This window comes from Chelon labrosus (assembly GCF_963514085.1).
Source record: "Chelon labrosus genome assembly, chromosome: 3".
Classification (NCBI taxonomy): Eukaryota; Metazoa; Chordata; class Actinopteri; order Mugiliformes; family Mugilidae; genus Chelon; species Chelon labrosus.
The window spans coordinates 8,719,365-8,743,372 of record NC_140339.1 but is presented as its reverse complement, the minus strand read 5'-3'; the positions used below and the strand labels follow the sequence as shown (position 1 = coordinate 8,743,372).

The window sequence follows — 24,008 nt, the reverse complement described above, 5'->3', positions numbered from 1 at the left end:
TCCTCTACAGACAATTTGCTTATTTTCCATACAGCAAATTGAACACATGAAAAGGGATTATCAACCATCTCCTCTCTATTCTTCGCTGTTGACGGCTAATCTTATCACAGCCCTATCTCTGTGTAACATCATGTCCTGGATGTTTACGCTGCATGCATCTAAGTGTATGCAACCGCTAGTGTGCGTGCATTTCTCCACGGCTCACTGGCGACTTAGATCTTATGCCCCAAGCAGTAGTTAGTCCAGATGTTTGGTGACTACAAGGACATTCTACTTTGGAAGCTTTCCCACATGCTATCTGGTGTGGGTGATTCTGCGCTGGCCCAAAACATCAAAACAACCCTGCTCTAAAAATAGTCTTAATCATTCTGCAGACTCTTAATGTCTCTGATAGCCAGCTCCCAAAGCCCAGCTAAGACGTACAATTTTACTCCCACACCAGTCATGCTGTAACTACAGATTGCATCGCATGCCTCTGGATTCGCAAGGCAGATTTTTTTTTTTTTTAACTCGTCTCAGCTGTGCGCCGGTGGCATGCTCCCTCACACCAGAAACACATGACAAAAGCCAAGGAGTTGTGGTGCGCAGCTAGGCTAAGTCCGTACCGTGAAAAATCTCACAAAGCCACTCTTTCTGTGCAGTAATATTTTATTTCAACTATACATGCCGTGTTAAAAAAATCAACAAAAAATATCATGAAACAAAGACCATCATTATTATTTACACATTCACAGTACAACTTTACAACATATCTACACGCTCAAAGACTCCGGAGATCGTATCTACAGCTGGCCTCGCGTCGCCATGTTGCACAGTATTTAAATCAAAAGTACATGACAAAATCTGGTTCATCTGCACCTGCACCAAGCTCAGACTGATATATAAAGGCTTCCATTTAGATTGCAACAGAAAGACCGAGTTCGTATTGCAATGTACAAGGCAGTTGAGCGACGCACGTTGAGTGTATTGCCTGTGATGTGAGTATGTGCATGTGTGGAGTAGAAAAGAGAGCCCAAACACTGGTTAGATGACAGGCAGAAAGTCTTTACATACAATCATCACTTGTAAACAAAATGTGGCTTTGGGCTAAACAGGCAACTGACACTCACCCAAATAATGTACCCACTGCTACGAGAAATGATTCCTCGGTCGTCCCAAATGGCCAATAAAAAAAAAAACTCCTCTCACCGCAATCCTGGGGAATTACAGATCCTGCACGACCCCGGCCAACGCCGAGAGACGGCTTTCGTGTGAACACTGTGTTAATACATTGGCTGCGGGCAGGATGTGCTGCGTTGAGCCGACTGCTCCACAGTGCAAGGTCTCGCCACCTTACATCCCACCGTCAAAAAATAAAAATACATTCACTGCATGGCACCTCTATGTGGTGGATTAACACCATTCTCATCAACACCGGCAGTAAAAGAAAGAAAAGAAAGAATGAATCCCAACAAGTGTTTCTTCTTCTTCTTCTGCATGACTATCATTCACGAGAGGAATGTTTGTCAGTCAGTTCGCTTCCCCACATCACATCAGTTCGTAATAGGTAGTGATTTTCCAACACATGTCCTGCTTGATTTCAAATTGTGTATACAAAAATTGTTCATATAGTATATGACAGTAACACAGAGAGGACCAATTGACATTGCCAATATTATAGACTGTAGTAGTTTTGTGATAAGGCACACAATGCACAGATTCAGGTTCACTTGCCTAAAAATATTTATACTCCTTATTTATAGTATTTAAGTATATACACGATCTCGTCATTCCCAGCATGACTCTTTTGGACACATTGGTAAATGTTGTGTTGATTGTACACTGGGCGCTCTCTAGGAGGCTGCACAGGGAACACGGGCTGCAGAACCAGAGCCATTGATGATAAGAGATGTTACATCTGTGTATTGTTCTAGGGTCGGTTTAATATACCTTTATCAGGATTAATGTAGGAGGAAAACACTGTTGTTCTATTGGAGGAGGCAAGTTTAACAGAGTAGAAGTGCCCCTGAAATGTTGAATTCATATACATGGGCTAAACCGGTTTGCGTTGCTTTAGCGTCACATGATAAATTCTTTAAATAAACAGTAAAACATTACAAAAGCGAACAGTTTGTTCATAGAATGAGATGAGAAATGTATGGTTTTTTTTACGTAATACCATTGCTACATAAAGACAGAACCACCAGTCTGTAAAGGGGCAGTGGACGATAGGAGAGGTTTCAGTCGAGGAGAGACATGTTTTGTCCCGTGTACCAGTTTGAACGGAGCATTTGTTTGCTTTAAACTGTACTTCTCAGCCTCTGCGACGCAACACACACATACTGTCACTCACAAGCGGATGTGCACACACATATCAGAGGCTATCCCAACCTGGTATTGAAAAAAAAAAAAAACAATCAAAGACAAACACCTATGTCAGAAACCAATAGCAGCAAATGTACTAAGTAAAATTTCCCAGTGAGTTACAGTCCCTGTTTCAGTATAGACCTCGCTCGATCCAGTTTTACTGCAGCCTAACCGAAATACCAGAAGCATTACAGAGTGACACAAAAATGTGGTTTAGGCTCCGTTCACGTGGGTTCAAGCAAGACCACAAAAGAGGGAATATTGTTGAAATGATAAAGACAGTGCCTTGGATCTTAAACAGATCTTAAGGTGCATCCTCGGGCGTGTGGCACCGCTCTCGACTGCCAAGTGTGAAGGCCTTACATGCGTGCTGCCTTCACACCATTCTGCTTTCCAATCAAACACATTCATTTGCACTCTTTTTTCTCTTCGCTTGCTGCTTGATTCTGCAATTTGCAGTTACATGTATGTATTTTAAGCAACTTTTGATTATTGACGTTCCTCTCCGCTGCCCTCTGCCTTCTTACTACCAAAGGCATGTCTGACCTTTCCTCTCTAATCAGTTCACATTAGTGGGAAGACAGTGCTCGAGGGCAGTGACAAATGAGACTCATTCTTCAAGTATTCCGCTGTTTTTGACCTGGTACCACATGCACATACGCCGAGCGGCCCTTGCTGGTGTCCTAAACCTCGTACCTAATATGGGAACAGGCGACACCCAAGCCCAGATACAATGGGGAGCAGCAGATTCACCACTGTCCACTGTTCATATCCTGTGGCTACCATGACAAGGGAGGGTGATGGGGTCGTAGGGAGCAAAGGAGCCCCAATGAGTATCTTTGGCCGCACATATGATTTTCCCTTTTTAGTGTAAGCGAATGTGCATATCATTTAAAGGGGGAACACACCTCAAGTTGATACACAAACACACACTAGGCCTTATCCCATCTGTACCCCACCAGGCCCTCGGGGCTCAAAACTCTACAGTCAAGAGCTCAATCAGAAGTGTCCATGGTCTCTAATAACTGTACTTGTTGACAACTCGCATCTGTGGAGTCTGTGGTGAAAACCCATTGGGTTTAGGGGGCACATCTGGCTTTATCGATGGGGTCCGTTTAAGGCCCGTGCGAGGGAGTGAGCCATGCCCACTGTAGCTACTCTGTCGGGACACAGAGGGCGGGTGGGCCGAGTGCATTCCAGGTGACATCAACCCGCCGTGGGAATCAAGTCTGGAGGGGGGTGTTGGGGGCATGTAACCCCCTCTGTTCATACTGTGTTGCCGAGACAGAGACACCCCCATAGTTACCCCATTGGGTGAGGTGGATAAGGAGTGCCTGTGAGAGGCACTCCGGTGTAGTTGGTACCCCCCCCTTTGTCTCTCCAGGGTGCCACCCATGCTCAGGCTTCCCGTTGGCGTAGTGGGAGTGCTGGGCATGGGCACATCAACCCTCTTGGTGGGGCTGTTCCTTGGCAGGGAGGAGGAGGGAGAGTACAAGGAAGCCTCACGGCTGGGTACCTTGGGGGGTAATTCAGTTAGTTCCTCCATGGGCTCCAGTGTGAGCTGCTGCCTCGGGCGAGGCCCTGATCCCTCTTGAAGAATGGCCTTGGGGTTGGCCACAGAGTCATTCAGGTGTTTTAAAAGGTCATTTAGTGTATTTCTGGCATCCACAGACCTCTTCTGGTCTTTCCTGCTTCCCTTAGAATCTGGATTCTTTAGCTTCTTTTCCGAAGAATGCGGCAGTGTATCATCTCCACTTTCAAGGCTAGGGTGGTCATGTGTGGCGTTGGGCAAGACAACAGCACTAGGGATGTGGGAGTGTCCCAGGTTGAGGTGAGGGTGGTGGGGGTTGGTGTTAGCAGGAGCAGGAGATGAAGGAAGGAACTGAGGACTCTTGGCTGAAGAGCTGGACTCCTTACGGGGCCCGCTGACCTTCCCATGAGCCCTCTCCCACTGGTTTTTGATTGGCTGTAGGCCCTTCTGCTGAAGCACAGGGGTAGACTCAGGTGTGGGCAGGGCAGCCAGCTCAGGGGGCTGACAGCCATCCCGCAGGATCATGGTCTTGGTGTCACCGTTGGGCGAATTCAGATCTTTGCCGCTGCTCAGCAGGTTTGTGTACAGCTTGGGGGAATCAATGTTGGTTTGGTACTCCTAAAAATGTGACATAGAAAGAGAAAGGTAAGATTAGACACAGTCATTTATATGTTAAATCACTCCTTTCCACACAAAATGTAGAATTTGAAATGTTTTTGCTGCAGTACCTTTACAGGGCTGTCAAAGAGGCCGTTGAGCTTCACAAAGCTTCCAGTGGAGTCGGAGCAGGATGGAGCAGACTCTGCATCCTTGTGGACACGTCTTGGCTTACGCAGGAATGAGTCTCGGTAGCAGAAAACAATCAAACCAGCCAAGAGAGCACCCATGAGGAAAGCAGCAAATACGCAGGTGATGAGGATGTTCATGTGGACCATCTGGTTGGTCTCACCTGCTTGGATGTCCCAAACACCTACAAAACAGTGAGGCATCGGTTAAACCCCTGGTGGGAAGAGTCAGAAAGCTTAGTGATGCGTGTCGCTCTATCCCCCCATAGCAGAGATGTGCATGTTTGTGTGTGAGCACAATCATGCGTGAGTGTCTGTTTTCATACCCCCTTATAATTCCACAAATATTCTTAACGTTACTATTCATCTAAATCCAGATGAAGAAGAAATACAGTGGAAATTAGCTGATGCTGTTATGTACCCACATCCATTTCATCACCTTTAAGAAGCAGTGTTATGTTAGTCGAGCAGGAAAGACTTAGAAGAGTTGCCTTGACCCACGTTTCATTAGAGGCTTTTTTGTCATGCGTCCAGTACCAAGGGGTTAGAGGTGCACTCTTAACTGAGATAGAGAGCCAAATCACTCTTTTTGACATAGTCCAGCAGGAAATTGATCAGAGGACAGAGAAGGAGGAACCTTTTGTCTTCCAGGTGTTCAGATGGTTGGTCTACAGGAGGTTTGTTAGTAACCACAGACATTGAAAGAGTTAGTCATCCACCGTGCGGCCACAGTAGTGATGTGGCAGAGCAGGCCCAGTCAATGATCTACCAGCCAGGGTAAACTGTTACTAGAGCTATAGTTAAAAAAATCTATTCAGGCAGAGAGAAGGTGAATCCAAACAAAATACTTTAAAGAAACTAAAATGAGAAGAAGAAGAAGAAGTTAACTGATTAGAAAACTGGAATTAATCATTAATCGTTTAAAGAAAGGAACAAAGAAAGAAAGACCACAAGGCAATTACTATTTAAATGAAAGGATAAATGGTACATAAAAATACAGTTACATAAATATTATATAAAAATGTTTGATGAATAAAGAAAGTCAATTAAAATCTGCCATTTTATCTAACAGAAGCCTTTACCGCTGCAGCCCTGTGAATGTATGTGTTTGCATATGTATGCCTGTATGCGGATTCACATTTGTGTGGCTTAGGGAGGGCTGCTGGCAGCTATCAGATCAAGCTCAATGTAGCATGCTGGCTGCCTCCCTGTGGGCCTTACCCTCTTGCCCCCCTGGGATAGAGTCTAAAGAATGGGAGGTGGCTGGGTCATCCTGCAGCACAAAGCCTGAGCCGTAGAGCTCTGGACCAGGCCCAGAGCTAGGGCTCTGAGTGGGTATGAGTACTGGGGGGTGTATGGGCCCACTGGGCTGGACAGTGACTGGCGTTGATGAAAACTCCATGTCTGTGGTGACAAACAAACCGTTAACAAAATGTGCAGACGAGTGAAAAGCATACTGTTATCATCCCAGTTAGTTGGCATGGGCAAGAGTGTATGACAAAAATAACGAATAAACCTTCAGCTGAAACATAGTGTCACATTCACAGACCAATTCATTTTTTGTTTTACAAATTGTTCAAAGAGGAGTTGGTACACAACAGTAAGGATGCGGAGGGGTGGTGTGTGTGGGCATGCAAGACGGAGGATGCATCAGAACTGGAAGTGATGAGCGAAAAGGAGGAAGTGAATCTGTGCCGAGACGGAGCACTGATGTCGTCCGGTGGTTCTGTTATTTGTGATAATGAAAATGAAGCGGGTGACATTAGCATTCGAGGGGTGTTTTTGGTGTAAAAAAAAGAAAAAAGAAAAAAAGAATGAATGGTAGCAGTAGTGGAAAGAAAGGGTCGGAGATGCTGAACTCAAGGAAATAAAAAACCATTTGAGTAAAAGATCAAACTAACCAGAGGTAGGGTCGCCAAATGATTTGTAATCTGGCGCTGAAGTAGTGCCCAAAAACGCTAAAAGAATTAAAAGGACAAGAAATCATTATAAGGGAATTCAGAAGTAAGAAAAAAAAAAGGAAAATCCCTAAGAGACACTAAGAGTGCAGTTCAGATGGTTTAACAATCTAGATATGAAGCACTCGCTGGCAGTGTCGTTTTGTCACTGGAGGCCCTCTGGTTCTGATCGATACTGGGGTTCAGCCTGGGTCATGTTTAGCTGATACATATGAAGGGACTGGTGCATTAAAGGGAAATTAGTAAAGGCGCATTTTCTGGCCCGTTGTAGTCGTCGTGGGACCTCTGTCATTTGCACCAGCTGAGCATGACCCTCACTTGTACATGTCCATGTTTCTGCCTCGCAGGCGGAATTAGTTACAGCGTGGCCATGTACTGTATGTAGATGTGTGTGTTAATACTGCACATAGACTAATGTAGGGGCAAGTTACTGGAGTGGTTACTGGTGTGAGTGTGCAGGCTCATGGTGTATGTGGAGATGAGCTTGTGTTTCATTTACGCACAGTGTTGCGTGTGTGCGTGTGTGTGCGTTTGTACTGTGTACGTCTCAGGATAGATGAAATGGCATGGAGATGAGATTCATACCTTGACAGTCTCCTAGGTGGGCAGTGTTTCCAAATTCAACATCCTGCTCATATCCAGTCCTGGGAGGAGAGAGGAAAAAGGGAAATAGACCTAAATATTAATCTAAACATTGCAAAAAGAAAAAAAAAATCTTGTAATCTCATTTTTTCATCTGTAATATTTGCGCTTCATATTGTGGCTGGGGCTTGAACTCACAAAACGCCAGGCTGTATTCTTTCACAGGCTCCATGGGGCGTCCAGCCACAATAGGGATCCCTTGCTGCGATGCAGGACCTGTTACCACACACACAAACACGCACACCATCAGAAATTTAATCATTCCGGAAACGCACTACAATAATTTGATGTGACTGAACATTAACCACGAGGGATATGGTGAACTGATTATCATTGTCTTTATGACTTTTACCGGGCAACAAACCTATGACCTTGCCTCCACCACCTACGTGCCCGGGGCAGCGCGTCACTTACTTGTGGCAGGACGAATGCCTTTCGCAGCGACTCAGGGGAACACGGATGACGCAGCTTGAGAAGGCGACATAAAGGCTGTGCGCGTCTTTGTCCACGTGCAGCGAGAGGACACGCTTGTCATCCTCTCGGTTAGACAGGCACCTGGGGAGGGAGGAGAGAAACCCAATCAGAGGTCCATCAGATAAGTCTGTCTACGGTTTCAGTCTCTGTAGATTTAATCACTTGTTAGGTTGAGGAGTCACATAAAGCTTTTCCTCGCAGTTTAACAGGATTTTAACCTCTGACACGTAGCGGCGTGCATGTTTCACTTTCACAAATAATCACACATGCACACTGCCGTGCTATTTCAGGGCTTTCATTTTTGCTGATTCCTAAGCCGGGGGGACAGAAGGGGAAGAGAAAAAGAGAAGAAGAGCAGACAGAGACAGAGAGAGAGAGAGAGAGAGAGAGAGAGAGAGAGAGAGAGAGAGAGAGAGAGAGAGAGAGAGAGAGAGAGAGACGAATATCCTTACTTGGCCCTGTTGAAGACATCCATCTCCTCCAGGAGCAGGCTGTCATTCAGGTATACAGAGGTGGTCTTGGCTAAAACCTTGAGGACAACCCCCGACTCAGCCCCGATGAACACCACTGTGTGGTTCTTGTGGGGTCCTGCCTCGTTGTCCACAGCCAGCGCTGTCAGCCTGTACCTTCATACATAGAAGAGGGGCATATGTTACACACAGCGGGGGTTATCTCATCCAAAGCATGAATAGGTGATCACGTCTTGCCTCTTGAGTTATTACATCTTTACTATTTTTGCAGGGACATTCCTATGCGAGTACTGCATTAGAACCAGCACAGATACCAACATGTGTTTACCTGACACGTGTCTTGGTGAACCAAGGCTCGTCCCCAATAGAAGGCACAGCTGTGTCCATGAGGGGGTGGGATTTGATGAACTGCAGGGTATCGTCCGGGAATTCAACGGAGCTCTTAAAGGACGCAGCTGGACCATGACCTGCACAGCTCCCGGGTCTGGGATGGAGAGAGCGCACGCACAGAGGGCAAAAAAAAAGGTCAAAGATCGGCCCATACAATCACACACCAGGGAAAAATAGTAACGTGTAATGAAATGGATGGAAAAGTGCAACAAAGAGGCCGGTGGGTGGGTGGCGGGGGGGGGAGAGTAGCAGGTGCTTATTAGGATCACAAAAAGGCCTCAGCTGGAAACATAAAATATACATATGCATGCTTATCCCCCATCAATGATTTACTGGGGCAATGAGGTGCTTCATGGACTTTGTATTTCGGACACAGGGCATGGCTGCAAATATACGTGCCGACTGTAAATGGGTTAAATATGCAACGCGTCTAATTATGACAAATTAATTATTTAACCATGAGCAGATGGCGAATGTGCGTGCTGGGTCAAAACTAATAACCTGGTCGTTTACTAGTGAAACGGATTTGATCTCATTGGGTTTAACAAACGCAAGGAGTTAAGAAATGGAGGAAACTGACAGGTGGTAAACAGCTGCTGAGTCAAACACCACCTGTTCAGAGAATAGTCTCATTTAAAATCTGAAACTATTTTTGAGAAGTTGGGAATTTGGATATTTTTTTGAGGAAGAGAAATCCATACCGAGGTTTGGGCAACTTCTCCTCCGGAAATGGAGTCCACACCGAGTCAGGAGTCTTCTGCTCTTTGAACCGACCCCAGAATACTTTCTCAATGTCAGCCATGGAGAAGGCGCACACTGCTGACCCTGGTATACTGTGGAGAAGGAAATGCATCAATGCAACATCTGCGGTTTGGCGCTTCCTTTCGCATCCCTCCATATTCTCTGCAACGGCTCAGCTAAAACTCTCCCATACCTGTTCATCTGAGTGGTGAACACGCCCACCACCGAGGGAACGCCGTTGATGTCGATGATGTCCGTGATGGACTGCAGCACGTCGAAGTAGAAGAAGGACTCGCCCGGCACGGAGCAGTTCAGCCTCGCCTTCACAAAAGACGTCCAGTGCTTCTCCAGCACCCGCTGCGACCCGCCCACGTCATTCTTACAGATCCGGGCCACGCGGGAATACACAACCTACGAGGAGAGAGCAGAGGTTTAAGAGCGGACTGAGGCGGGAGGAAGAGGAAGCCGCCTCTGTGAATGTCACTAAAAACACTTCAATATGCTGAATAATGCATTTCTCCATCCTGTAGCAACCCGGCACAGATGACTTAACAAACACACACTCTCTTACTCAGCTTAATGTGTTGAGATGGTTCACCGTGACTGGAACAAACATTAAAAAAAAAAACATATCCAGTGGTTCTGACTGATTTAATGCAGCATTATGTGAAATTGCATTTGATTCCACATATTACCAAGGCTTAGAGTATAAATGAAGTACTTGAAGCAGTTGGCTTAGACAGTTTTAATAATTTACAAGTGCAAACCTCCATCAGAGGCCAGGTGTCACCCCAGGATTAGTAGGTTTTAAATATTTATTAGCTGGTGGCTGATGGAGGATGCTGGCTTCCTGTGGCTCGGCCAGACCAGCTCAGGACGAGGCACGGTCAAATCTGAAGTTGGCTTCGAACATAGAACATCCTAATTCCCTCTCTCTGTGTGTGTGTTTGTGTGTGTGTCGCAGAGAGAGACAGACGCAAAGCGGGCAGTCTCTGGAAGACAAATCCTCTCACTGTGTAATGGTTTTACATTAGTGGAACACTCCCAGAAAACACTGCCGGTTGGAAATTTCTCGTGTATTCTAATGCGATGTGGTGTCGTTGCCTGAATGCGCCCCATTACCACTGGGTCCATTTGTGGCAGGAACACATGCACTGAGGGAGGTGTGCGCTTTTATTTTTCGGGACGGAGGCCTGCATATTCTTTATTTGTGTAGACCGTGTGATGCATTATAAATGGCAGGTGCGACGTCTTACCTTTCCCAGATTGCTGTGCTCCACTGCAATCTCCCGGTAGAAAAAGTACACATAATTCCCATACTCTGCTGCATGCAGGAAATGAGGTTCTGAGGGAGAGACAGAGAGTTAAAGTGTGTTTCTGCACCGTCACCACCACTGTGCATGTTGAATATTTCAGGGATTTGTACAAGGCTGTATATGACTGGGGGTGACCTAGATTGCCTGGGAGAGAACAGGCCACATCCCCATAGAGCTTGGCATGACAGGAGAGCGCTCTATCTACCATTCCAAAAAAACAGCCCTGACAGCCATGTACATGCATGCACCATGCAAAGGCACCATGGGCATTTACTTAGCTGCTTAGCAGGTATGTACATGTATCTCAAGGAACGTACAGGGGCGGGGGGAGAAAGAACTTAATGATGAGGCGTCTGCTTACCTTTCAGCCATTTGGAGTCATATTTGATAGTCCTCAAGGCTGACCCATCACCCATGCTACGATAGATGACAGAATCACTGGCCTGGAAGTCAGCTACGGTTGCAGAATACAGCTTCCCTTCTACACAACAACAACAAAAAAAAAAAACAAGGAGGAACTCAGTCACAAAAAACTAAAGTACATTGCTCTTGAATGCTTTGTTATTCTCCTCTTTCATAAGGCTTAATTGGGTGAGTTGTTATCGCTGCAGGCGCAGTTTTACTGTGGCAAAGACACAGAAGTGATAATGAGAGCATAAGCAGGAACACATTAGTTCTTTTTCCGCGAGACTAACTACGCGAGTGGGCGGGTGTGCGTTTGACCCTTACCAGCAAAAAGGGCAACGTTGGTTTGCTTGGAGTCGAACGGGCACCTTGCCAGTCCATTGATCTCTTCCCCGTCAAACTCTAGGTTATCCAGCTGAAGGGAACGCAACCATCACCCACACAGAAACACACACGAACAGATGAACCAGCAGGCACATAAATCAGTCAAATGAGTCTTAGGCAAATGCATTGAAGCTAATTTAAATCAAGTGTGCATTACTACCCAAATTACTATTTGCACAATGCCAGATTTTTATATGTGCACGGTCTGAACTTTGCCAGGCTCTGAATACTGACCCTGTAGTATCTGCACATAGGGTTGAAGCCGTTGGTACCACAGATAAAGACCAGATCGTCGTTTCTGGGAACAAGCACTTTGATGAAGTTGTGGCACTCGTCCTGGAAACAGATACACAACATGGGACAGTGTTATTGAGAGGCGGCCAGCTTTCTCTGCTCCCTGCAGTTCCTGTCTGTGTTACGTGACATAAAACAAAAAAGGTTTATTATACATACTCTGTGTTTTCCCTTGACGGCGCACGTCTCTCTGTCAGCTTGACCCGACCGCCATGTTAGCTTCTGCAAAAAAAAAAAAATCCAACGGCGGCGCATTAGACGCGGAAAATACACACATTTGCGTGCACGCACACAGTCCTCCCTTTTCCACTCTCATTTTACAGCCTGTCTAAACTGTAATGAATGGCTCAGTATTTTCTGTGGAGCCCCTTTAGTGTTTGTGGATTGAGAGTGCAGCTTGTGGCGAGAATCTTACCCGGTAAGGAATGATCTCATTCCTGTAGGATTCTCTCAGACTGACAAGATACACTTGATCTCTGTGGACAAACAGCAAAACAACAAAGCTCAGTGACACGGCACAACCAGGAAAACACTTATAAATCAGTGTTCTTTCAGTGCATTGCAAATATTAAATGCTTAACTTCACACTATATTAAAAAATGTCCACATTTAACACGTTCACCGTGTGTGGTTTAAGCTTCAATTCTTGAAGGGATTGTGGGTAAACCAGCAGCTCATTATCACTCTTTCCCATTTCTTCTATAAAAAAACCCCAAACTGCCAAGATCAGGATCCACCTGACAGCACAGATACATGTGGTGGTGATTACAAGAGCTGTAGAAGCAGGAGCTTTACACTACACATGTCCAAGTGATTTCCTGCTAGCGGTCAGATTAAGTCCAGCGTCCATAAATACAAAAAAAGACATGTAAAGATGCCAAGAATTCCCTGACAAAGCGTCAGGCCGGGGATGATAGACGCCTTTGCCGGATCAATATTGGCCGTATACATCAGATGCAGGCCGAGAAGCCGCAGATCCAATACCACTAAGAGCTTTTCCCCCTTATGCCACTGTTTACCTGCCAGGCAGTGACTGAGTATATTGGCGGTGGGGGGGGAGGAGTGTGAAAGAGAAAGGAGAGAGGTAGAGATGGCGCGTCTGCTGAATTTACCTGCCAGCAATGAACAAAGTGTCCTGTATCTTGGTCATCAGCTGAAAGTCGAGGCGATGCTGTGACTCGTTGCCAGAGGGCCTGCCTCTGAACACAGGGTACCTCCGTGAGACTGCAAAGACATCACAAGTAGGGACATGTTTTATACAAATCCTCATGCAATTAAGGTGATGGTAGAGTAATAAATGGAACAATGTGTTTTCCCTACAGTCACGTATGTGTGTCACTGTGTTGTGTGTCGGTGCGTTGGATAAGACAGCCTATGTCAGCACATCTCAGGGATGAAAATGAAATCCACTTAATGCCACGACTGACCATACATCAGATTGACTTTATACGGGACTGACACACAGGTGAATGAACTGCTGACACGACGAGAGGTCGGTGTTTGTCTTAACTCCGCGTGCAAAGTGTACATTGAGCATTGTTCACGGTCGTTCTCAGTGACGTAGCGGTAATTGGAATCTGAACTCGTCTCCGCTGAGCTCGTTTTTCCGTGCGTACTCACAGTGTGCGTCAACGACATCGAGGGGTACGATGTCCTCTGGGAAGCTGACTGCGAGGAGAGTGCGTGAGGCTGTCAGCAGCAGCAGCAGCTCACTGAGCAGCAGCAGCACAGCTCTCTGGCCCATGGCTGCTCACAGACGACACTTCCTGTTTCGCACCGGCGGAGATGTTACCTGCAAACACACACACACACACACAGAATGCACGGTTTTGTTGTTTGTAATAAATTTCACATTATATTTAGCGCGCCGCTGCGAGCTGCATTCTCATGAGGCAAATCCAAACCTTTTATTAAACTCAGAAAAACAATATTAATAACTTCTTTTTTTTTTGCTCTGCTTTGTTCGTAAAACACAAACATATTGCACGCATAATAACCCCTCTTATTTATTGATGACTGAGCTCTCTGCGGCAGAGCTTGGCACTTCCCCTCTACCTCTCCCTGCATCTGCTGTCTAAAGGAAGGTCAGCCAAGTGACCGGTGGGGTGTCTCGGTGTGTGTTGGATGCAGCGGAAGTCCACTCCGTTAGGAACGTGGCAGGCCTGCTGTCTCAGTACATCTGTGCCCCGGTGGCTTTTGCGCCAGGCCCGGCTCGGCACTAATCAGCACATTGCAACTTCATCACCATCACCAGCGCAGCCTCTGCTCTGAGCATAGCAGACTTCTACCGGCGCTGTGTTGGCTGTTACTGTTGCGGCCGAGCTTCATCGCAGCGCGGTGATTCACTCGTATTTGTGTTATGAGTTCCTACTTGCGTACAGCTGTTTTGATTTTTGTGCATAATACTTTGCACAACATCTGATTGTAGACATGATACAGCAACAGCTTCACTGGTAATAATTTATTGTGGGAGTGGCAGGGGTTTAGAGTGTATGTTAGTGTGTTGGAAGAGTACTTTAGAGACAGACTCTGTCTGTGCATATTAATGATCGGTGTACATTCAAATATTTATAAGGCAAACAAATTATTCATGCAGGCAAAGCCCGAACGGATATAAACAATTTACTGGGAGACGTCACACAGGCAGAGGGATGGATTAGCTATGAGCACACTGGGGTGCGCACACACACGCACACACATAATGACTCTTTCAAATGAAGTAATGCAAAGACTGAGGCGTGCACGCACACACACACACACATACAGTATTGACTCGTTTTTCAATTAGCCCCAGAGCACACCTGCTCCTGTGCTGTCTGTGAGCTCTGCCTGCCAGGCCATTAGTGCTCTGATTGATCCACACAGGAAACATGGCAGATCCACGCCCACAAATGGCAATCTATGGACTTTAACCATGTCAGTGCGGCCATGGGAGCACTTTGTAACTCCAAATCTGGTCAGTTTCATCTTTTAATAGTTTAATTTCTAAACGCTTAGTTTCGGGCAGCGAATAAAACACGATACACATGGTTGTCAAGGGGATTAACGATAACACGCATGGTTGTCAAGTAGAAAATCAGACAGAGCGAAGTGTGACGGCAACAATACACATCAGCATGTCAACCTTTTCGTCGGTATGTGGATGACATAACGTATAAATTATATACACAGCCTTTATGTCGAGGTAGAAAAGCATGACGCTTCTTTTTCCATGCGCTAATAATCCAGTGTTTGGCCTAAACAGTTACTATCTGACGATGTGTCACTAAAAAGAATAGCCGCGGCGGTGAGAAGGAAACCGGGGAAATGGCAACATGTTTTAGTCATCAACAGTGTGTAATCATGGCCATTCAGCTCGCCGTGGGATGCTGAGGCCTCTGTAAGAGCAATGTCATTATGACTGAGTAATGCAAAGCCTGAATGAGGCGACGCTTCAACTCAATCAGTCCACTTAGTGGTTAAATTACAGGGTTGATGTTTTGACAAAATAGGAGGATATTACGAGGGCCAAAGGGTTGTTTTCTCTTCCTATAACTATAAAAAAAAATTACGCGATTCTGAAGCAATCGCTAATTCTAATCCAGATACAAATGAGCCACAGATCCGTGCACGCAAGCTCCCAGATCTGCACAGAAGAAGAACTGTCAGGAACTTAATTTAAACGTGAACTAGTGATGGCTGCTCCAAAAGGAGAGGTGGTGGTGTTTGTTAAAAGCCACGCAGCTGGTTTTACTACCCAGTTCCGATGCTCTCAGACCAAGAACTGTGCTGTGTTAAAAGCCAAGCAATAAAACCGCTGAGTTTCTAGGAAAGGCCTGGGTCTGGAATAGATACCAACTGTTCAACAACAGAAAAAATAGAGGAACCATGGAAGGAAAATAAACCGAGCTCTGCATTTTAATTCTATGGCGCTATCGTACGGGCTGCAGGCTGTGCCCGGCTGTGTTCGCAGGTAAGTCATTTCCGTACTTGTCAGAATTTACAGTCCTGCTCTGTATCTGTATCGCCTCTTCAGAAGCACTCACATTCACGACACTTTTCGCTGCCGCTCTCCCTCACTAAACAATTCAGGAGAAAAACACTCCATGCCGAGGGAGAAAGCTTAGCGTCAATCTCCCATGATTCCTTGCATGGTAATAGCCATACTGCAGGCTTTGCTCAGAAACTTTAATGTAAAACAGAGACAGAAGACATCCAGAGGTCACTGATCTAAAATTACTTCTCAGTCTCTAGTGAGCCCAGTGTGTTTTCTATTGACTATTCCTTTTTCGCTCTCTGGTTCCTGCCCTCCAGTGTGTGTGTGCGAGGCCGTGTGTGCGCGTGTGTGTGGGTGTGTGCACGAGCACACATAGGCCTCAACAAGCCTAGAGACGCTGGGCTTGTCACGCAACTCAGTGCCATTCAGTCTTGCCTCATTCTACCTCTGTTATTACAGGCTTTCCAGTGTCCTACAACCACGCACTTTCCCTGCTGATGTTGTTGGCCCGGGCCCATGGTGTTAAACATGGGGAGGGAGGGGGGGGGGTGGCTGCTATTTCTGCTGATGGTGGGTGTAAGGGTCTGTAGCCCAATTCTGGCTGCTACAGCTGAAGCTTTGGAGTTCCAAGCTTAAAACAAGAGATTAACACATATTCGCCTCTCTGTTGAGCTTTCGTTGGCATATGTAAGCCATAACCTCTCCTCCACCGCAGCACTGGAGGGATGTGTTTTTGTTTTGAGGTCCTATTGGGAGGAACGGGGGGATAATAAAACGATGGCAAACAACAGGGGTGCGTGAGGTTTCGTAAATTGTGTGCGAATGTGATGGGTGGATGTAATCCCAGCAGAACAATGGCTGCTGCTGCTTGAGGCTGCCTGACTTGACATCTAGCACCACACTGAGCTGTAAACCCAACGGCACAGGAAATCAGATAACCCAGGAGTTCAGTTTCAGGCATTTGGTGTATGTGCCTCTAAATGTAAGTAAGTAGGTATGTGTGACTGGATAGAACCGGGTAGGTCCTATAACATGGTTGTCACAACTGTCAACTGTAATCAAGATGCAGCCGCACAAGAGACTGAACCCGTCGGATGATTGAAGCAGCTACCACACAGAGCAAGGAATTGTCACTGCACCTTTTCCAACTTCAGTAATAACCAGTGCCGCTAATCACAAACGATTTACCTAAGGATCACTTCTGATGAGCTCGGTTCGACTTGCTGCTTCAGAGATTTGGCAGAATGAGGCGGCTGTGCCACCCTAAACCATGCTTCCCTCCCTTTCTTCTGTACCTTGGCGAGAGGCGGAGTGAAACAGGAGAAAGGCTGTTCTCAGCAGTAGTTCTTCTATAGTGCACCACAAAGGGCCTGAGCTGCAGGTGTGACCAAGAAACAAAAAGGGCTTTGGGCTACGCAACACAATAGAGCCCCACCCCCGGTCAGTGGACCTGCGTAGAGAAGAGCTGTTTTGGGGCTCCTGAAAAGGGACTTCTGGGGGAAACAAAGCAAACTATAAACATGCTGACTCCAACTGCTGCACGGAAGGTCAAACTTTTACCGCTCGGCCAATTAAATACGGAACAGTCCGATCCCCAAACATAAGTTTAGGGAAACCATCAGGCTGTAAAGGGTTAACACTGATCACTGTATGGTTTAATGGTGGTTGTTCCGGGGTTACAGCCGGCTGTAGAGGAGGTTAACGGTGGTCGTTCTGGTCACTGAATTCTGACCCTGTGGCCACTGAGGCGAAGTGAGACACACCAGCCAGCTGTGCTGTCATCAGACCCAAGCCTGGTTCTGATGTTTGACCTGACCGTAGTGTGCTGCTCCTGCCAATATGTTGTTTGTAATTTAAGAAGCTGAGCTCTCTGATCTCACTCCAGATTTTCAGGGGAATCTGCAGGTTTTATTTTATTCCTTTAAAGGCACTATTTGTGAATATGGCACAAGCATTTTGACCACTGAGGATGTAAAAAAAAATAGAATATGTGTTTAAAGTCATTTGAAAATCATCAGAATCAGGTTAGCCTCTAAAGACAAGAATAGATCCATGTGCTGGGTATTTGTCCAGTCTGCTTTTTGCACTTTCACTGAATTTGGCCACATTTTCTTGGCTATTAAGACAGATCTCCAAAAACTCCCCTAACACACATGCTTCCAAACCTTCTTAAAAAACAAATTCTCATTTTTTTTCTCCATTATATCCATTATTTTTCCGTTTCTATCCCGGGATTTTTCAAGTTTGGGATCCTCCTGTTTTGCGCACACAACCCATGCAGCAGCCCGGGCAGCCTCTAATGCTCGTATTGTGCGGACCGGGGCATAAAGGCATTCAAGTTTTGTCCGTGCTAAATCTTTTCAGATGCCTTTAGTTCGCATGTAGGATTCATTCAAAGGACAACAAAGACGCGGGGGACAGCGGTGGAGTGACAACAGTGATGGGGTTGCGTTTTAACTGCCTCCACTGCACTTAATGCATGCACAGGGCTGGGCTTCCATGCTGCTCTGCCTCCAAAAAAATAAAAAAAGGTTACGAGCGCCCGTGAAATGTATTATCCAATATAATAACACCATAATGAAACGGGGAATGCATTAAAGAGATTAAAGGTTCCGGAGAACGAGCAACATTCGTGTTAAATTGTGCGTCCTGATAGCCTCTTATTGTTTGATAGCGTACTGTGTTGGTGCGTCCGCCCAATCATGTGCATGTTGCCTTTATTCTATAAGTTCTGTGGAGTCGAAATGGCAGAAAACATTTTAAATGACGCCTTGAACCATTTGGCACAACTCGCATTTATTGGGACTTAACGTAAAGCAAAATAAGGTCACTTTCCTGCGTGAAAGGTTCGATATAGGACTACGCTGGTGAGTTTTTTTCTTTTTCTTTTATGTGGATCTGGTTGATCAATAACACAAATCAATATTTTCATTTTAAGTCTGTTTGGGAAAAAAAACTGTTGACTTTGAAACGTATTTGATTCTCTTGTGTATAGATTATGTTCACAAAGAAGCTTCCCGGACAGAATGGAGGCCAGTACTGATGTGTCCTTTATTAAAATCAAGTTACGCCTTAATAATACAAAGCAGGGAGTGTATGCTAAACCAGAAAGGGAAAAAAATCAATAATGACAATTCCCTGATGGCACCTACCTTAAGTATCCGAATTCACACATCAACAGGGCTGTCCGACTGAATGCAATATTCCTTTGGTAATCCATTTGCGAGAAAACACCCAGCATGTAATATTCCTGTTATTTTAAGCTCCATCCGGACCCCACTTTTCTCTTTTTATCATCCAGTTGCGCACAGATTTCAGCTCCGCTCACCGCACATGAGCATTTCGACTCTGACTCTGTCTCCGTCCCCGGGCCCCTGCGCTCTGATGAGTGATCTTCAAAGCTCTGCCACGACCACACGGCTCCCCCCCCTCTCTCTGTGCCTCCCTCCTTCCTTGCTTCCCTCCCTCACTCACACACCAAATACACCAGCCCCTTCCACTACGATCAACTTTGGAAACCAGAGGGAAAAGGCATAAACATAAACGGTGCGCAGTCCTTACTACGCCGCGCTCTGACTCAGTGTATCCCGTAATCAGTGATTAAAAAAAAAAACAGACCTGAAGGTGTGCGTGGAGCATGAGAGCGCACGTCCACCAGATTTAAAAATTAATAGACATACACGAAACTCCTCTCGCTGTGTTTGTTTATCCGAGCAGCCAGCGATCACATAAGTTTGAGTTCATCGGTTTGACGCGCATTTTAAACGTTACGCATGTCAGGATCTTTCCAACAGAAGCGTAAATTTGGCTCACAAATAAAGGTGGTGCGTAAAACGATTTCAATTTGATTCCTCTCTGCCTCTCTTGCTTGCACGCATTTATTGGCCGTGCAAAGACGCTCCCGAGCTGAGCAGATTCGTTTTCGCCAGCCCTGTTAAGCAATGAATGGACAGTGTGCTGTATTCAAGTAAAAATAGTCCGGACCTGAACTATTTCTGTCCTGCAAGCATCAGTTTTGCAGAGCAGCATAGCGACGTGGTCAGAAGAAATATATATATATTTTTGTTTCCCAGCAAAGACTTCTCGTCCCTAGTTTTCCCCCCTCGACTTTCGCTGCATAAATACGGCGCAACAAAGTGTATCCACGTAGCTGCAGGGAACTCACCTCATCTGAATTGATTATTTTGTATCCTTTGGCGTTGCCGTAATCCCCAAAAAAAGATATTATTTTGCGCGTTGTAGTGGATCAACTTCTCCTGGCAGGGAGAAAAACAAACTAATGCACGGCAAATGGTGTAATTCGACCCGTGCTAAGTCAATCCATCCAGCCAGAGGACCTCAGCCTACCAATAAGCAGCGCTCTTGCTCCAGTCCCTCCCCCCAACCCATCCATCTCTCCTCAGTTGGTTCGGGATTCTCTGCCTTGCTCTGGCTTCCTTCCTTTCTTTCCTAAGAGAAAGAAAAAGCGACCCCCTCCCTCTCAGTTCTCCTCCTGTGTGACCCCGTGTTGCCCCCCCTCCCTCCTCTTCTGTTAAACCCCCATCCCCCAACACCAAGTCAGCAAGATCGCCTAGTTAAAATCATTTCAGCTCAGTTTCTGGCAAGTCTGCCGCTTGGTAAAACACAACTTCGGGCATGCTCGGATTCAAGAAAGATCCTGCACAGTTTTCCTTCTGCTCCGGCGCTGCGTCCTGCAACACATTTCTTTCTCTTAAAATTGGGTGCAGGCGCTGCAGAAGCAGAGAAAACGTTTGACCTTTATGCCAAATAACTTTTGCACAGATTTTGCACACATCGATCTGTTTTGCTCGAAAAATATTTTAATACGAGCCAGCAAACGTGACAAACCCAGTAATTCTCTGTAGCAATGTGATGTGAACTTGCTTTTCTGGAGCCCCTTTTATTCATAGGCATTCTGCGAGTATGTGTAAACACTGAGCGTGAGCATCTTCACATATGCGTGCGAAGCTGAAGTCCTCCCTGAATGTGGCTGGTCATTCCGGCCAGGTCGCCAAGGCTTTCGACAAAGGAGGCCCATTTGCACCTCATTACAGGAGCAGGTTAGCAGATGTGTGAGAATCTCACATAGTCACCCATGAGCACGCACACACGCACTCCTGACAGCCCCCATTATGAGCCGCAAAAGAGGGATCTGCATCTCAATACTTGTATAGGAAACACTAGTTTGCACTGCTGATCTGCCTGATCCTGGTCTGGCACTTCTTGCGTGTCTTTGTCCACGCTTGTCCCACCCTCTTCCTCTTTCTTTTATGGCATCCTGTCTCTTCATTTGACAGAACCACTCTTTTTCCTCAGGCTCGCTGTGCTTCATCCAGAGGTTATCTCAACTACTGATGGGCTTGAGTTTCTCATGTGACTTATATCCATTTTCTCTCATGCTTCGCGCCGGCCACTCAGTGCTTCCGTCAGTCCTGCTGTCGCTTCTGTGTGCTTCCGCCGCGTCCTGCGGGGACTGAATCAGCACGAGATTCTACGTGCGAGAAGACAGATTGGATGGACGGATCGATACGTCTAAGGCTTGCCAGATACAGGTCTTGAGTGTCAGGGCGCATGCATAGATATATGGATCTGTGGGCGTCTGGTGATTGGTGGGTCTATTGATTGGTCTTTTTTTTCCAGGGAATTGACGGTTTTATTGGTAGCGTAATGGCAAAGTTACACCGTTTCAGCAGGTTTTGATGCCTTTTAGTGCACAACTGTTCCTCTTTCAATGTGCTCCATGTGTATTTTCTGCAGCTGAAAAATAATTTCATCAGCCCAGTGAGACTGATAAAAGAATACCCTGCACACCTGCAACACAGCCCAAAAAAAAATCCAATATTGTAATACAATGATTATTTAAATCTTACTCCTCTATTTCCTTTGTTTGAAAAACCGTGAAAAAAGGGGTTTCCTGAACAAATCACATTGATAAGTCACGGGAACAGAGATGATTAAATGGAGACTCAATTACAGACGTAGCTGTAATAAAAGTGAAGCAGACGGGTGAATGACAAAAGGTCTTTGAGTCCGAGAGTATGCTTGGATTGATAGTGGGAATGAACAGATGAATGTATTGATGCTGGGAAATTGAGAGATGGATGGTGGGAGACTGGCGTGATGCGCACAGAGGAAGGGGGTGGGTGGACAGAATGGACAGAAGACAGAAGGCCTGTCCTGCTCCTAAAGCCTGAGATGCTCCCTCGGGGACCCGGCAGTGTGTAGGTCAACCCCAGGGGGTGTGCGCGGGTGGGCCCCAGGGTGCAGAGGAGAATGTGTGGGCTTGGCCTTAGGTTGGGCTTACAAGAGAGGTGCACTACCCTTCACTCCCTTATTTACTGCCTGAAACGCCGGTACAGATGGCCATGTGTCAAGGACTGGGGCCGCAGGTTTAAGGTTGGGGCCCAGGTCAGAAAGAGGGTTGATGTTTTACTGCAGCTTGTTTTTTTTCCCCCCACCAACTGATCAGAGGACTTGAGGATAAAAAATTCCAACAGAGCAAGTGAGAACACATCTAAAATAGTTTATTTCAGGTTGAATGCTTAAAACAACTCACTCAGCTTAGTGTTACTGCCATGATGAACAAGCAAAGGGTAGACTCTGCTGGGAGTGGTCCAGTTTTCAGAAGCAATGAGACGACGGCGGAGCGCTAAGTAGGAGAAAGGAGAGCGCGCTTCTTGACTTGGCATTAAGTGTTCCATCAGATGGCCGCCTCTCAGGGTGGAGACAGTCTGGACTCAGCTTACGTGCTGACCTCTGATTGATTAAGAGGCCGTCTCTGGCCCTCTACTGGCCTGGGGCACCATTTGTCACCTGACTGTGCAGTCCTGTTGAGAGGCTTCGCGTCCTCCAGTCCGCATGCAGACCTTCTCTCTAAATCCACCAACACAGCCGGATCCACTGGGGGCCACCCATGTCAAAAATCTGTTCAGTCACTCTGGTGCTCAGCCTTTTGGATTGGACTGAACGCCAAATGGCATTTTAAAACACATGTCGCATGAAACACATTTTCTGAGAGCGATAATTCGCTGCATTAGTTTGAATTTAAAGTAATTGTAGTTGTTTTTTAAAAACAGGTGTTTGCTCATGTACATATTTTGTAAAAAGACAAATCGTACATTTACAAAAAAGTAAAGAATGTCGTGCTTTTCAGGTGACTCCACACAGTGGTTGATTTGAAGCGTCGCCAAACATACAGATATCTCACAGTTATGCATAATTCAGGATGTGGCTGCTTTAAATAACAGCTGGGCGCCCTCGCAGGTTGTTTGCCGTCTGCCTACGTGTCACCCACCTGCCTCGGCTTGATCTCGCGCTCCACCTCTCCGCCTGAATTAGCCGGTAGCTAGGCAGAGTCCGGCCCTGCCAAGATGGCGTCGGCCGCACGTCACCCACGGCGAGCTTCGAAACTGCTTATCAGGAATCCCGTGGGTGACGTTGCTGAGATTGCTAGTGAAGCATAATCAATGGTGTGTGTAAGCGTTACTCATCTGAATCAGTCGTCAGAGGCTTTACAGGACTGAGATCCAAGCCAGATAGCGCTGCACCACAAAAGCTGACAGCACATTAAAACTAATGTTAGTCACCCACTGTTGTGGGAAATGCCAAAAATATGCTAACAGCGCTAGTTTTATAATATCATTTATATGTTCTAGTACAAAGGCAGAAGAAAGATTTCAATTTCAGTTTGACTTTAAACTCAAACCAACAGCATCCAAGTTATATTGTTATTACTCTTCAGATGAGCTGTATGTCAGAGAGAGTAGAATTCATGATAATGGCATTTGAATTTACTTCGTCATCTTCAATTTATAGAGGATTCATCATTACCAAAGGTCACAGAGAGGTGGCAAGTTTTATAGTCCACTGTTTAATGCACCAACCCGGAGGTAGGATTGAAACATATATCTGTAATTTGCACTGAAATGACCTACGCTCTGTTTGCACATATTGCTGCTTCAGGTATTTTATGAGATTACATTTGGAGCGAGGGGAGGAAAGCAAATGGTTCCTTTTACTTGTTTTCTGCTCCAAATTTAAGGAAATCACAATATCTAGTTTGCTTTGATGCCGTCCCGATGTCTGTCGCATTTACTCGAGGAAATTCACATAAAGGTATGAAATAAATTCTGTTAGAATATAATTGGGTTTATTAGAATTTGGTCGGGGAAAATGAGAATGCTAATCATATTCATAGCCAGCGCTGTGGGTAATTTGCAGCCTCCGATAAGCTGCTATATCGGTGTGAAAGCCGATGATTGAGTGACACACATGACATTTTTGACTCATTATTTAT

General features: G+C 46.0%; 1 protein-coding gene across 5 annotated transcripts; it reads right to left on the bottom strand.

Moving 5' to 3' along the window:
• Window positions 1-636: 636 nt before the first annotated feature.
• Window positions 637-20,016, bottom strand: sema6d (semaphorin 6D). 5 transcript variants are annotated; one of them, XM_084540964.1, is made up of 20 exons: window positions 19,878-20,016; window positions 13,357-13,528; window positions 12,849-12,960; window positions 12,152-12,212; window positions 11,896-11,958; window positions 11,677-11,778; window positions 11,383-11,473; window positions 11,015-11,134; window positions 10,594-10,682; window positions 9,531-9,748; window positions 9,298-9,429; window positions 8,535-8,690; window positions 8,189-8,362; window positions 7,677-7,817; window positions 7,401-7,478; window positions 7,206-7,264; window positions 6,564-6,620; window positions 5,884-6,066; window positions 4,606-4,847; window positions 637-4,495 (listed from the first exon to the last, which is right to left on the bottom strand). In XM_084540964.1, exons 2-20 carry the CDS (start codon window positions 13,478-13,480, stop codon window positions 3,365-3,367), a joined length of 3,333 nt encoding a protein of 1,110 aa, XP_084397090.1. In that variant the 5' UTR covers window positions 13,481-13,528; window positions 19,878-20,016; the 3' UTR covers window positions 637-3,364. The 5 variants fall into 5 exon arrangements, with proteins under 5 accessions (XP_084397090.1, XP_084397089.1, XP_084397092.1 ...); XM_084540963.1 differs by lacking the exon at window positions 19,878-20,016 and adding an exon at window positions 18,865-19,669; XM_084540966.1 differs by lacking the exons at window positions 5,884-6,066; window positions 19,878-20,016 and adding an exon at window positions 18,865-19,669.
• Between the last annotated feature and the right edge of the window lie 3,992 nt (window positions 20,017-24,008).

What these genes read in the sequence shown, in the direction of transcription:
- sema6d (XM_084540964.1), bottom strand. Translation starts at nt 13,480, where the DNA reads ATGGGCCAGAGAGCTGTGCTGCTGCTGCTCAGTGAGCTGCTGCTGCTG. An exon ending in ATGAGATCATTCCTTACCGG is followed by an intron (nt 11,959 to 12,151) that starts GTAAGATTCTCG and finishes TTTTTTTTGCAG; the next exon opens with AAGCTAACATGGCGGTCGGG. An exon ending in AGCACAGCAATCTGGGAAAG is followed by an intron (nt 9,749 to 10,593) that starts GTAAGACGTCGC and finishes CTCTCCTCGTAG; the next exon opens with GTTGTGTATTCCCGCGTGGC.